The sequence below is a fragment of the Pleurodeles waltl genome, chromosome 7 (genome assembly GCF_031143425.1).
Source record: "Pleurodeles waltl isolate 20211129_DDA chromosome 7, aPleWal1.hap1.20221129, whole genome shotgun sequence".
NCBI lineage: Eukaryota > Metazoa > Chordata > Amphibia > Caudata > Salamandridae > Pleurodeles > Pleurodeles waltl.
The window spans coordinates 1,045,708,978-1,045,724,821 of record NC_090446.1 but is presented as its reverse complement, the minus strand read 5'-3'; the positions used below and the strand labels follow the sequence as shown (position 1 = coordinate 1,045,724,821).

At 46.7% G+C, this 15,844-nt stretch overlaps 1 protein-coding gene across 8 annotated transcripts in view; it reads left to right on the top strand.

Moving 5' to 3' along the window:
• HELZ (helicase with zinc finger) overlaps positions 1-15,844 on the top strand; it is a 1,413,339-nt gene that overhangs the window by 235,864 nt on the left and 1,161,631 nt on the right. For all 8 annotated transcript variants that reach the window (XM_069199901.1, XM_069199892.1, XM_069199898.1 and 5 more), the window contains one exon: positions 3,117-3,168. In XM_069199901.1, coding sequence (XP_069056002.1) covers positions 3,117-3,168 — 52 coding nt within the window. The remainder of the gene's footprint in view (positions 1-3,116; positions 3,169-15,844) is intronic.

The window sequence follows — 15,844 nt, the reverse complement described above, 5'->3', positions numbered from 1 at the left end:
GCACCGGAATGGACTCACCAGTGCTGGTTCACTGATGTTCACCTGTCGGAGCGACCACACAGGAGATTGCTGTACAGGCAGGACCTGCTGTACAAATTTATGGCCAGAGCAGCCCCACCTTCCATCACTGAACTTGACTGCTTGGCTCCTGAATGTCTCCAAGATGGTCTTCTAGGTCTTCCACAAGATGGCATGGACTCACTACGAGAGGCTAAAGGACCTTTCAAGAGAATAGTGTATGCCTTTAAGAGGAAGAGGTTTTGCTTAATGTGCATATATAGAATAGCAGCAGTTCATCCCCGTGTCTGGAAGAACAAATGATACCTTCATCTGGCATGGTCTGGTTTCCAATTTCTTTTTATATTAAAGTACATCTTATGGCTATAACTGCCTCCATCACACACCTCTTTCTTTAGAAGGGATTAGGAAGGTATTCCCCATAGTTCAGTCATTGTCACCTCCTTGAGAACTTAACATTGTCCTCTCCAAATTAATTGGACCTACCTTTGAACCCATTCATAAAGCATCTTTACAACAAATTACATGGAAATGGACTTTATTAGTAGCTATTACATCAGCTTGCAGAGTGAGTGAAATTCAAGTGTTAAGTGCTGTTGAACCATATACAGGGCTCCATAGCATTAGAGTTGCAATGAGAATTCATTCTAGCTTTCTTCCTAAGGTGGTTTCAGAATTCCATATTAATCGAACCATTTCATTACATACCTTTTTTCCTAATCCATCTACTCCACCAGAGAAATCTCTACATTCTCTTGATAATAAGCGTCCTGAAATTTATCTAGAGAAAGCTAGAGATTAAAAAAACAAATCAGAACATATTTTCATTCATTATGGTCCAGTAAGAAAAGGCTAGTCATAACCAAAACGATCCATTTCTAGATGGATAGTTTCCTGTGTACTTCTTTCATACCAACTAGCTCAGAAGCCCCTAACTGGTAGGACTAAAGCACATTCCACACGGGGAAAAGCTGCAACTATAGCTCTTCTTAGAAATGTTCCCATTTCATATATATAGGTAAACTGCTAATTGGAGATCTGTTCATACCCTTACTAGACGCTACTGTCTAGATTCAGATACCAGAGCAGATATTCAAGTGGGACAGGCTTCTCTGATGAACTTTTTAAGGTGATTTTTGGGGCTGTTTTTATGTCATGTCTGCTTGAAGCGGGATGGATTTGACATTCTATTCACTGCTTATGACTATTGATGAGTATCTCTTTGAAGAGAAGGAAAAGTTATTCACCAGTATTCCTAGTTTTCTTTCAGCGGAATTCTCATCAAAGTCATAAGCAACTCTTCCACATCCCTGGGCAGAAACTATTACAGCTGTCAACCAGGATTCCTGGATTCCATAAAAAAAAAAACCTAATCTGTCATCTACGAGGCATGATGGGATACAGGGTATAATGTGAAGTTCCTAAAGGCACAGTGCCAGTTTTTCCCTACTGTATTTGCATTGGAACCTGTTGGCGAACAGTGTCTCATATTCCTTTTCCTTTGTTTAAAAAAAAAAAAAAAAAAGTTTGTTTTAGATTTTCTATGGTCACATTTTATTAGACTCTCTTCTATGTAACTGCCTTCTCCTTAAAATGAAAATTCTGTGCAATCTAGCCATTGTAGCCTTTATTTAGGCTGCAAACATATATGTAAGGAACTATAGTACAAAGTTTGTTATACATATGTGTATAATTTTGAAAGTGCTCCAGGATCCGCCGCACCTGGGTGGGACCAATCAGTGCTTATGACTGATGATAATTACCCTGGAAGAGAACTAGGATTACAGGTGAGTAACTTTTCGTTTCCTCGCCTTTGAGAAATGCAGGTAATTTGATTTTGATTTTCGGTGGACAAAATCCAAATGTCCCTATCATCATGGATGTTATGTTTATATTTCCTTTGCTGAAACAATCTACAGTAATTGTAGGGGGAGAGTGAGTTGTACTTCAACGTTGTAATAAGTTTCAGACACAAAATAAGGTAATTTTCCTTCAAAGGTCCCGAAGCATGCTCCTTTGAAATGAGTGATCAGAGGTGCTGTATAGAAGAGGCATTAATGATTGAAATGATATCCGTTTAGTGCAGACTAAAAAACCTAGAAGTCATTTTATGTGAAGGGATGAGTTCAAATGCCACTAATCAGTCAAGCTGAATTAACCCCTTATTCAACATACGCAACCTTGGAAATTGGTCTTGTTCAACAAGAGCCTAAATAAGCATACTGCTATTGCTACTTTAGTCTGTTTTTCTGTGAGAAAATCTGAGTATTCTGAGACCTATTCATGTTGGCAGAGGACCCTTCATTACGAGTCAACAGTGGGCCTTTATCACAACATTTATCATAATGTTGTATCAGCAGAACTACCCCAACCTTGAGTGATTATTGCTGAAAGCACAGAGCAGTACCTCACCAATTAATACTAAGTAGATTTTGTTGCTTTAAGCCACCCCTCAAAAGCTTCTCTGTGATGGGCTCCGAATGTGACTCTGTGTTTACTTGAACCTAGGCCCAAAGGGTTATCTAAAGCTTAGTATTGGCAGACCCACTTGTCGCTCGGGTTAGAAATTAAGTGACAAGCCCTGTAATCTTTAGTGCAGGACATTTTCACAGTGTGTGTAGTTTGTATGTTGAGGCTTCTCCATTTGTAGTGCTTTTACTGTTTTGTAAACTGTAATAATAAGCAATTTAATTTGAGTGGTTTGTAGGGCAGCATGGGGAGTTTTAGAAAGCCTATGAAAAAATCAAACCGTATGAAGTCTGATCCATCATATCCTACTCCACCCAAAACTCACTCAAGAACTGTAAGATCTTCGAAGAAGAGTAAATTTGCTCCCTTTAATGTGATGATTTAGAAATATTTGGTGGTCCGGTGTAAGACTGAGCCGTACGCATATCATCTTTAAATACTTAATACATAATTTTCATGTCAATACGAAAAATACAATTTGTATAGTGTAAATTCATTCCTATTTGTAATCGGTTTCTGTGATATAGCACTAAAACAGCATTAGGTTGGTTATTATTTTATTCCAAGTACAATTCGTTTCCAGAGGTAACGTCCAGCAGTTATCTCAAATTTGCATTTTTAATTTTCAGACCTCAACTAGTAAAATATCATCTCGATACCACGGAGAAGATTTAGAAGATGGTAAGGATTTTTTCTTAAAAATCAGTTGTTCTCTGTATATTTCTTGTGCTGTTGAATGACAATCTGCATAGACTAAGGCCTAGTAATGTTAACAAGTATAATATAACTTAATTGGCTTAAATGAACGTTCGTTAATTTAAATTTGTTCATGCCTACTATGTAATTATAGCTCTCAGACTAAAACAACATTTATAGATTCACAGATTCACTCTCATGTGCAAGCCCAACGTGAAAAGTATGTGTCAAGGCTAGTTTGTGTCTTGAGCTTTGTAACACTGCCCTTAGAAGAAGAGGGCTCTGTTACTCATGAGGCTAAAGAATTGTAACAATCACTGTAATTTATTCTGTTGTCCAGTGAAAGATAAATCAACTGTGAGCCTTTAACTTTCTTAAGTATGCGTTTGTTAATAACATGTCCACTACATGTGTAATATGGCATCCCCTCACTTAGGAAGTCCATGAAAATGTAGCTGGAGTTCGTGGATGCATGTGTCCTCTTCACTACAGGTCACTGTAAGTCACCCCTATGGTAGGCCCTCCAAGCCCAGAGGACAGGGTGCAGGACCTGTGTGTAGGCACCTCTGCTCATGCATCTCCTGCAGAGGTGCCCACACACACAGGTCCTGCAGCCTGCCCTCTGGGCTTGGAGGGCCTACCATAGGGGTGACTTACAGTGACCTGTAGTGAAAAGGACGCATGCATCCTTTCACGCAGGCTGCATTGGCAGGCCTGTAGATACATTTTGCTCCCCATGGGTGGTATAATACATGCTGCAGCCCATGGGGGACCCCTGGTACCCCAGTACCCTGGGTACCTGTGTACCAAATACCAGGGACTTATATGGGGACACCAGTCTGCCAAATGTGGGGTGAGAGTGGTCCAAGCAACCAAGTTCAAAGGAAGGGAGCATAATCACTGGGGTTCTGGTTAGCAGGATCCTAGTGAACACAGTCAAACACACTGACAACAGGCAAAAAGTTGGAGTAACCATGCTAAAGAGGCTCATTTCCTACAATATGGACCTCCTCCTCCACGGCCCACTCTGACATGTGTATAAGCCACTGTTCCACCCCAGGGGGCTCCTTTCCTAACCACCTCATGGCTTTGTCTTTTATCCGAATTCACGTTGATGGTGTTTGCATTGAAAGAAAGCACTTAAAAATGCCATTTGAGGAAAAGAAAGTAAACATTTTTGCTCATAGAGGTTTTTGTAATCCACGTAGCTGGGCTTCCTATAAGGATATTCAATTATTATAACTGTAGGAGGCAGGCTCAGTATATGGTGTACACCTGTAGGTGAGGCACCCTGTACTGAGTCCAGGCAACCCTTGTGATATAGTATAGGAGGCTCTAGATAACCAGAGCTCTCAGAGGGTTAGCTGTGAAGAGCAGCTAAGGCTTATCCAGGATTGTGTAAAGCGGTTGCAAATACCATACAAGTCAGTCAATGATGTACACACAGGAAAGAACCACGCTAGTGTTAGGAAAATATTCTATATTTATTATAACACTAGAACTAACTTTTGCATAACTCCTTATCGGAGATATGCTCATACAAAAATATACTTCGAAAAAGGTATGTACAGCCATATAATAACATGTTTCCCTCTGGTGTGGGGGTGGCAAACCATATACTAAGTAAATGGAATGCAAGAATTACGCCCAACCCAAACAACCACCTGTTAGAAATGGGGTCTTTGGTTGACAGTCAGGTTACCCCCTGTTCAAGCAAGGACCCACACTCTAGTCAGGGTAAAAGAGAATCACCCTCAGCTAACCCCTGCTTACCCCCTTGGTAGCTTGGCAGAGCAGTAGGCTTAACCTCAGAGTGCTAGGTGTAAAGTATTTGTACCAACACACACAGTAACTTAATGAAAACACTACAAAATGACACAACACCAGTTTAGAAAAAATAGGAAATATTTATCTAAACAAAACAAGACCAAAACGACAAAAATCCAACATACACAAGTCAAGTTATGATTTTTTAAAGGTTTAAAATAAAAAGAGTCTTTAGGTAGTTGTAACAACACACTAGCGCTGCTAGCGTGTAAATGTACCTGGTTTGCGTCAAAAATAACCCCGCACGGGCGGTGTGCGTCGAAAGTAACCCTGCACGGCTGTGTGCGTCGAAAACAACTCGGCACGGCGGTGCGTGTTGAAAAAGCCAGCCACACGACGATCCGAAAGTCCCGCGGCGCAGGGTGCGATCTCTCAGCCTCCGTCAGCGATGCTGCGCGTCGTTTCTCCTGCCCCGGGCGTCGGTTTTTCGGTCGCGTTTCCTGCGGCGTCGTTTCTCAGCTGCGGAACCGGCGTCGCGTCGTTTTCTCAGCCGCGATCGGATTCGCGTCGATCTTTTCTCCGCACGGCGCTCGGTGCGTGTATTTTTGTCCTTAGGCTGCCAGCCTCTCCTTTCAGGGTCCCAGGAACTGGAAGGGCACCACAGAGCAGAGTAGGGGTCTCTCCAGAGACTCCAGGTGCTGGCAGGAAGAAGTCTTTGCTATCCCTGAGACTTCAACAACAGGAGGCAAGCTCTACATCAAGCCCTTGGAGATTTCTTCTTCAAGATGGAAGGCACACAAAGTCCAGTCTTTGCCCTCTTACTCTGGCAGAAGCAGCACTGCAGGAAAGCTCCACAAAGCACAGTCACAGGCAGGGCAGCACTTTTTCCTCAGCTATCAGCTCTTCTCCAGGCAGAGGTTCCTCTTGGTTCCAGAAGTGTTTCTAAAGTTTGTAAGTTTGGGTGCCCTTCTTATACCCATTTTAGTCTTTGAAGTCACCTTTCTTCAAAGGGGACTCACACCTTCTTGTGAAATCCTGCCTTGCCCAGGCAAGGCCTCAGACACACACCAGGGGGTTGGAGACAGCATTGTCAGAGGCAGGCACAGTCCTTTCAGATGAGAGTGACCACTCCACCCCTCCCTCCTAGCAGAGATGGCTAATCAGGAAATGCAGATCACACCCCAGCTCCCTTTGTGTCACTGTCTGGTGTGAGGTGAAAAACAACCCAGCTGTCAAACTGACCCAGACAGGGAATCCACAAACAAGGCAGAGTCACAGAATGGTTTAAGCAAGAAAATGTTCACTTTCTAAAAGTGGCATTTCCAAACGCACAATCTCAAAATCAACTTTACTAAAAGATGTATTTTTAAATTGTGAGTTCAGGGATCCCAAACTCCACATGTCCATCTACTCTCTAGGGGAATCTACACTTTAATCATATTTAAAGGTAGCCCCCATATTATCCTATGAGAGAGAGACAGACCTTGCAACAGTGAAAACGAAATTGGCAGTATTTCACTGTCAGGACATATAAACCACATTACTATATGTCCTACCTTATCCATACACTGCACCCTGCCCTTGGGGCTACCTAGGGCCTACCTTAGGGGTGCCTTACATGTAAGGAAGGGGAAGGTTTAGGCCTGGCAAGTGGGTACACTTGCCAAGTCGAATTTACAGTGTAAAAATACACATACAGACACTGCAGTGGCAGGTCTGAGACATGATTACAGAGCTACTTATGTGGGTGGCACAACCAGTGCTGCAGGCCCACTAGTAGCATTTGATTTACAGGCCCTGGCACCTCTAGTGCACCTTACTAGGGACTTACTAGTAATTCAAATATGCCAATCATGGATAAACCACTTACATACAATTTAAACAGGAGAGCATATGCACTTTAGCACTGGTTAGCAGTGGTAAAGTGCTCAGAGTTGAAAAGCCAACAGCAACAGGTCCGAAAAAAATAGGAGGCAGGAGGCAAAAAAGACTGGGGATGACCCTGCATAAGCAAAAGTCCAACACCACCCAAGGGCCCTTAGGACTGGGGAAGCACAGGAACACCCAAGGTAAGTAGATAGGATTCCCCTGGCGCCCATGTGCTGAGTTGTAACCCTGGTTCAGTGTTTATAAGGTAACTTGGGGAAGTCACAGTTGAAGTTTACGAGTTCTAGGACCCTTCCCAGAGGACCTTGAGGAAACCTGTTTGGACAAGGAAGCTTGGATTGTGTCCCCACCTATGGCTACCCAGAACAGTGGAGTACCTACACCAGGGAGCCACGTGCATAGGGGTGAACTTGTGTCAGAACCTCCAGTTGAAACCAATGGGGACATCGGTTGTCCTGCTGTTGTCGTGGCCCATGGAACCCAGGTGTGGATTTCTAAAGGACCTAAGGAAAGAAGGGACAGAGTCCAGACCACCTGGAGGTGTCCAGGCGGTGCAGAAGAGCAATGCCCACACTTCCAGAAGACACTTTCTTGTGAGACGGTGGACGAAGAAGTATAGCTGTGGAGTCCAGGCGATGCAGGAAGATCCCTAGAGTCATCTACGAGCTGTCCCACGCTAGTCGTCAGATTGCAGAGGGTCAGTGGGATCACCAACAAGCCTTGACAAATGCAGGGAAGCGTTGCATGAAGATTGCAGGATTTGTGGGAGCCAGCAAGTTCCAGGTGACCCAACCTTTGCACGTACGTCAGGGCCAGCCCTCAGCAGGGTGACATGCCCACATACCACTGCCTGTGGCATAAGTAAGTCACTCCTGTAGCAGGCCTTACAGCCCTAACGCAGGGTGCACTATACCACAGGTGAGTGCATAGCTTCATGAGCAATATGCCCCTACAGTGTTTAAGTCCAACCTTAGACATTGTAAGTGCAGTGTGGCCATATAAAGAACATGGGCTGGGAGTTTGTCATTACGAACTCCACAGCTCCATGATGTCTTCACTGAAGACTGGGAAGTTTGGTATCAAACTTCTCAGCACAATGAACCCACACGGATGCCAGTGTTGGATATATTGTACCATGCACCCAGACTGCATCTTAGAGATGCTCCCTGCATTTTAACCAACCCATTAGTGTAAGGCTGACCAGTCTAAGCCAGCCTGCCACTAAAAGCCAGGTTTCTGACCTCATGGGGAGAGAGCATGTGTGCTCTCTGAGGCCAGAAACAAAGCCAGCTCTGGGTGGATGTACTTCACACCTCCCCCCTGCAGGAACTGTAACACTTGGTGGTGAGCCTCAAAGGCTCAGGCCTCCTGTTACAGTGCCCCAGGGCACTCCAGCTATTAGTGATGTTCACCCCACTTTTGGCCACAAGTCCGGTGGGAAAATTAGTTAAAACAGGGGGGAGTGACTGCTCCAGGTATGACTACCCCTAAGGTGTCCAGAGCTGAAATGAACCCTCCCTGCAGAATCCTCCATCTTGGTTTGGAGGACAGGAAGCAATAGTGTTAGGAGTGTCCCCCCCCCCCCACCACTGCCGCCACCACCACCAGCACCACCAAAGTAAGTGAGCAGAAGAAGGGTGTAGCCACGCTCAGGGACAGTAGCCATTGACTACTGCCCTCTGACCCCAGTAATGCCCCTAAATCTAGGATTTAAGGGCTTCCCTGAACCTAGTTCACCAAATTCCTGGCAACCTCAAAAAGAAAAAAGGAAAGAATCAAGGACAACTGCTAAGCCGACCCTGGCAGAGAAGCCTCCAGACACCAACTGACATGGCCTCAGCCCAACAGGGCCTGACTGCAGCTTCTGAAGCACTGCTTCAAAAAGGCGATGCTGCCTGCAGGACCAGCAACCTCTCCAAGCCCCCAGAGGACTGCCTGCCTGTCAGAGGACCAAGAACTCCAGAGGACTAAGTACTCCTGAGGACATCAGCCCTGCCCAGAAGAAACACCAAGAAGGACTCCAGAACCGCCCTGGACCCTCATTACACCCACGACCCATGTCCAGGCAGCTCACCTGTCCAGAGCAGGTTCCCAGGTGATTCTGACCTTTTGTCCAACATGGGTTGACCCCTCCTGGCCACACAACGCCTGCATCCTAAACCCGGAGGACCCTCCTGACCGTGAGAAAAACGTATGAAAATTCCCATTGCCTAAAGGTACCTCTGCACCCACAGCCCCCTGACCTTGGGGAATACAACCACTGGTCCAGCAATGTTCACAGGCAGTTCTCCTCCGTGTCCAGCCTGTAGTTTTCCAGAATCGACTCCCTGGACCATCTTTGTGGCCCCCGAGGTCCCCCTATTGAAAAGCATTGGGAACCCAACGCTGTGTTTGCACCCGGCAGCCCCTGTGCTGCTGAGGGTCTGCCCTCCAAAGTTGCGTGTACTTACCTGCCAGCAGATCTGTTTCTGGGGGCCTCCAGTCTCCATAGGATCCCATTATAAATCTAACTTTCACTTTGACCTCTGTACCCGGCCGACACCGTGTTGCTGGTGGTGTAAATTTGGGGTCATTTTGATCCCTGACCAGTCGACCTATTAATCTCTGGAGAATGGAACTGTAAGTCGAGCACTTACCTCAAAACTGCACTAACACTTTCGCCCCAAGGACTACAGCTTTTAAAAGTGAAAGGTAGTACTTGCCTGTAAACTATTCTCTTTGCCAAAACAAAGTGCTATTTATACATATGTTTGATACTTACTTACAAATGTACTTACCTGCAACAAGATCCTTTTGTTTCTAGAAATAAAGTAACAAAATATATTTTTCCAATATAAATACATTGGCCTGGAGTTAGTCATTGACTGTGTGCCTCATTTTTTGTGTGTGTGTGTACAACAAATGCTTTGCACTACACTCTGATAAGCCTCACTGCTCGAACACACTACCACAAAAGAGAGTACTAGTCTTACCTATTTTAGCCTCTGTTAAGCCTCTAAGGAACCCCTGGACTCTGTGCACACTATATCTCATTTTGATATAGTATATACAGAGCCAACTACCTACAACCACCTATCGGGGGAAGGGGGATCGGTTGGGTGTCACAGACGTCACCCAACTGGACTAACCAGTCAGCTGCTCCCAGGAGGCTTTGATCATCTTATTTCCAAGATGGCAGAATCAAGTGGTCACCTGTCAGAGATCTGTGCACCTCCTTAGGGGAGGAGCTGGACAAGGGGGTGGTCACTCCCCTCTCATGTGTGTGCTTTAACTCCAGAGTGGGAGCCGGGGGCTCCTGCACTGGAATAAACTGGTTTATGGAAGGAGGGCACCAAATGTGCCCTTCAAAGCAGTCTGGTTACATTCAGAGGCACTCTTACCCCAGCCTAGCAACACCAACTTCAAAGGGAGAGGTGGTCACACCTCTCCTTTACAGGAAATCCTTAGTTCTGCCTTCCGCTGCCCGCGTTAGGCTCAGCAGCAGGAGGACAATGCAGTGTCTGGGGTCGGCAGCAGCACTGGCTGGCATGCAGAACTTGCAAGGCTGAACAGGCAGACATGGGGGGTTCTGTAGGGAACCCTCACAGTACCAGGTATCATGCAGCTAGCAATGGAATTGGTGTAGTTGCATGATTCCAACATGTTTGATACCAAACATGCCTAGATTGCCATTATGCACTTGGACAACTCTTATTGACCAGTGTCTACTGCATTCGATAAGATGGCTTCCCCACACTTAGAAAGCCTAGAAAATGGAGTATGGGGTTTGTAGTGTCACCGCTGCTCATGTAGGAGGTACCCTCACACTGAGAAACAAGCATCCTGCCCTTGGGCTGAAGGGCCTACCTTAGGGGTGGCTTATAGGATCAAATTGCAGTGCCCTTTATATAAGGCAAACCTTATAAATGGGGTGAAGGGTGCATGCATCATTTCACACAGACTGCAATTGCAGGCCTGTAGTCAGTGTTTGCATAGTCCTCCATGGGTGGTACAATACATGCTGCAGCCCATGGGGGACCCCTTGTCTACCAATGCCCTGGGTACCTGAGTATCATGTACTAGGGACTTAGATTGGTGCACCAGTATGCCAATTGTGAGGTGTAAATGTTAATCACCAACTCAAATTAGGGGAGAGAACACTAACACTGGGGTCCTGGTTAGCAGGGTCCTAGTGTATCACAGTCTAAACACACCAACACCAGGCACAATGTGGGGGTAACTATGTCAGAAAGGTGCTACTTTCCTACAATTACTATAACCTCATCTTTATAAAGCGAACATTTGGGTGCTTAGATTTTCTTTTAAGGGAAATCTGTAAATCCTGCCTACTGAGCTGAAAATACTAATTCCTCATTTATTTGTCTTCTTTTCTCTGTAAGTATCTCCTCCTTCCAGGTGTTCAGTAATGGTTGCCCATTCTTTCCAAAAGGATGTCCTGCTTTTTCCATTCCACTGTTCATCCAGATCTATTTACTCCTGCGTATGTTATCTGCGTGCTATGAAGAATGTGGTGTAGGGCTGTAGTATTTACAGAAGATTGTTTGCTAACTTAATTTATTTAAAAGTTTTGTATAGCACGCCATATTCAGGGGCTTTCCATCATAACCGTGATGTACAGTTCTAGTACAATATCCAGACACCAGCTGGTAGTGGATTGGAGTTGAGGTCTCTGTGGAAGGAAATGTAGCATTATAGGAAGCTGCAATACACCAATACAATGGCCAGTAGTCAAACAAGATGGAAGTATATGGACCACTAGAGAATGGATAGTGCAAAACAGTGGTTACCAACCTTTTAATTTCTGTGGACCCCCATTTTATCATTACTTGGAACCCAATGACCCCCACTGAATCATTTTTGGAACCCAGTGACCTTGTCACCACCCGCCTCCGTCTCTAGTTGCAGATTCCTTACCTTTTGAATTTCCCCAGGTGTCTTACTGGATCCAGAATTTTTTCTTGAACAGTACCCCTGTGCGCTGTTAGATGGCATCCATCGGCTCCTCGTCCGTTTCCTGAGTCATCCGCACCTGACATGATGTCGTGGGTCCTATATAGGGACTACCTCGGCATGCTGACATCAGTTCTTTTCTTTCCATGCCAGCCAGCGGCGATCCGAAAAGAACTACCGGTCAGTCATGTTTGACTGACCCTTTTCGACTTTTTATCAACGTTTTTCGAGTTGTATAACTCCTGGTGTGCCAAGGGTGTCGTCTAGGAAGACTGGGTTCAAGGCCTGCTCATCCTTTCATCAATGCAGTGTTGATTCCACACCTCATGTGCTTTTGGTGTTTGGAGCATGATCACGTCCCAGTGTCATGCTCCAAGTGTTGGGCCATGCATCTGAAGGCATTGGGGGAGCCAGTCCCTGAAGCAGATGGCGGCCAAGGTCCTAGTCAAGAAGAAGCTCCAGGGAGTGGTCGCCGAGTTCCTCTGTGAAGGGTCGCCAGACCTTTTAGAATACCAGCTCCATAACCCTTTGGACTAGCATGCAGACTTGGGTGAAGCCAATGGACTAGACACCTCTCCAGATATTGGCATGCTCTCTCCTCCTACCGTGGCTACAGAGGAGAGGGTGCTTCATACTCGATGGTGGTGAGAAGAGCAGCTGAGGTCCCTTGACTTTGAGCTGCCTTCAGTGGCAGTCGGGACTAACCGTGGCTACAGAGGAGAGGGTGCTTCATACTCGATGGTGGTGAGAAAAGCAGCTGAGGTCCCTTGACTTTGAGCTGCCTTCAGTGGCAGTCGGGACTAACCTCCTGATAGAGGTGGTTCGACCTGAAGCTTTACCCTTCGAACCCCTGTTCTCCTTTACCTGGTCCAAACCCAGCACAGGTACTCCTGTGAACGGGACATTTGCCCGCTGCCGTCGACCTGCTCCAGCTGACCCAGTGTTCCTGACTCAACACCCCCACTCCTGTGATCTTTGTCATCCAAGCCTCCACTTCTCAGGGTCTGTTCCCTTCCGCACCCCCGGATAGGGAATCAAAGAGAGTGAACACACTTGGGGAAGATGTTTTCTTCCCCCAGCATGACATTGCGGTCTGTGAAGGGTGCATGCCTCTTGGGCCGTTATTCCAGTGACCTGTGGGATGCAGTTGTGCAAATGCGGCCACATGTCCTGGAGGAGTCCCAGGCTGTACTCTACAAGCAATTGCTGATGGGAGAGGCACAGCAAAGTTCACGACCGGATGTGCACTGGACACAACCGACTCGCTGCTCAGAATGGTTGCCTCGACAGTGGCCCTTAGGCCTGTTTGAGTACATCTCGCTTTTCAGGGGATGCCCAAGCCAATCTGATGGACATTCTCCTTGATGGCACGCGTCTCTTTATAGAGAGACGCGACTGCGCTCAAGTAATTCAAGGATTCTTGTGCTATGGCCAGGACCTTGGGCCTTGCAGTGTCCCCTCACTCCCAATCAGTCTGCTTTTCTCCCCTTTCGTGGCTACTGAACAGGTGCCCTACCATGTCCATTCCCATCCAGCCACTGTGCTGCGCATGCTGCCCAGCCTCTGCGTAGCTAGGGATGTGGGATCCAATGCCCTCGTGGATCAGGGACCCAGTGATCCAGCCAGTCCACCAGCAGCTGCCTGCAAACCTACTGTGTCTGACTGTTCCTCACCAGGGACCAGTCGGAGGCAGGATCCGCCATCACCTGCACCTCTGGCAGTCCATCACGTCAGACAGGTGGATTTTGCAAATAGGCCAAAAGGGCTTCCTGCTTCCCCTTCAAGACTACCCCTCCATCCTTGCCACCATCCTACGATCGGATGACGGAGGATCACTTGGCAGTTCTGCTGGAGGAAGTTACAGCTCTCTTGGCCAAGGGAGCCATTGAGAGGGTTCCTGTGCAAAAAAGTAGGTTGTGGTTGCTATTCCCACTACTTTCTGGTACCCAAAAAGTACAAGGGCCTCAATCCTATCCTAGACCTTCGGTCCCTGAATCTTTTCCTCAGGAAGGAGAAGTTCAAAATGTTCATCTTCCCTGGACCCAGGATACTGGATAGTAGCTTTGGACTTGTAGGCTGCTAATTTCTGTATTCCTGTTCTGCCTACCCACAGACGTTACTTGCTGTTCACAGTAGGCCACAAGCACTTTGTTCACCGTGCTCCCCTTTGGCCTTACCAGTGCCCCTCGGGTGTTCATCTGCGCAGGTCAGGGGTTTCAGTCTTCTCCTACCTTGACGACTGGCTGTTGAAGGCGGTCTCTCCCCAGGCTGTTGTCTCCCACCTCCAGACTACGGCAGACCTCATGCATTTGCTGGTTTCACTATAAACGTGCAGGAATCACACCTTACTCCATCTGAGATGCTCCCATTTCATTTGAGCTTTTCTGTACACAGTGCAGTTTCTGGTTTATCATCCTGAACGGGGAGTCCAGGATATTTAGGCTATGATACCGATATTTCAACCTCTATCTTGGATTTCAGTGAGAATTACTCTGAGGCTGCTGGGCCTCTTGGCCTCCTGCATCCTGTTGGTGAATAATGCCAGATAGCATATGCTGCTCTGCAGTGGGACCGCAAATTCCAGTGGGCGCAGCATTAGGGGAATATCTCCAACATGGTCCAGTTCTGAGAGGCAACTGTGTAAGATCTGCAGTGTTGGCTATCGAACCGCAGTTAGTTCAGAGGCAGATCACTCTACTTTCCCTAATCAGAGCTGACAGTAGTGACAGATAAATCACTCCTGGGCTGGGGCGTCAATCTGGGCGAGGCGGAGGCCAGATGCATCTGGTCTCTGATGGAGTCAGGACTCCACATCAACCTGTTGGAGCTCCGGGGTTTCAGACTGTCATCGAAAGCATTTCTTCTCTCTCTCAAGGGGAAAATAATGCAGGTGTTCACGAACAACACCACTGCCATGTGGTACTGCAACAAGCAGGGCAGGCTGGGGCTGTGGATCCTCTGTCGGGAGGCTCTGGACATGGCTGGAACAACAGGGCAGGTTCGCTCGACGCCAGAGCGGACAAACTCAGCCAACAATCTTTTGTCGGTCACAATTGGAGTCTCCATCCGGAGGTGGTGGATGGCCTCTTTCAGCAGTTGGGAAAACCTTGGTTAGATCTATTTGCCTCTGCAGAGAATGCGCAATGTCAGCAGTATTGTTCATTGGAGTTTACAAGGTGGCAATCGAATGGCAACCCTTTTAGTCTTGAGTGGAACTCTGGCCTCCTGTAAGCCTTTCCACCCAAACTACTTCTGCCCAGAGTTCTCAAGGAGATCAAGAACGACCGGTTCCAAGTCATTCTTGTGGCTCCGGACTCGGCACAAAGAGTCCTCCGACTGCCTCTGCAGGATGATCTTCTGTTGCAGCCGCAGGGTAGGGTTCTCCACCCGAACCGGTCTAGTCTCCACCTTCTTGCATGGAGACTGAGCGGTGGTAATTGACAAAGTTAAACCTTGCATCCAAAGTCTGTAGTGTAATATTGGCAGCCAGGTGTCCCTCCACCAAAACCAGTATAAGCCTGTTGTTGGAAGAAATATGTGGCATGGTGCACAGACATGTCTGTTGACCCCCCTTTCTGCCCCTCTCTCTGATGTCCTTTTGTTTATCCTTTCCTTGGCCCAGCAAGGAACTCTCAAAGGTTATTAATCTGCTATCTCTGTGTTTTTGAGGTTGACTGATGAACCTTTTTTGTTCAAGTCTTCTATTGGTTCTAGGTTCCTTAAAGTCCCTACTCGTATGTATTCTCCATTCCCATTTTTTATGCCCCAATGGGATTTGAAATTTGGTTCTGACATTCCTAATGTGTGCTCCTTTTGAGCTTCTGCAATTGTCCTCTCAGGCTTCTCACCTTGTAAATGGCCTTCCTTGTGGCCATTACCTCTGTCCCCAGGGTGAGTGAGCTGCAGGCTTCATCATCCAAGCCACCCTAGCTTTCCATCTATCCTAAGAAAGTGGTGCTTTGTACAAAGGCTTCCTTTTTTGCTGAAAGTGATCAACATCTTTTTTATGAAGGCCAATCCATCACCTTGCCTACTTTTTACGTACCCCCCCACCCTT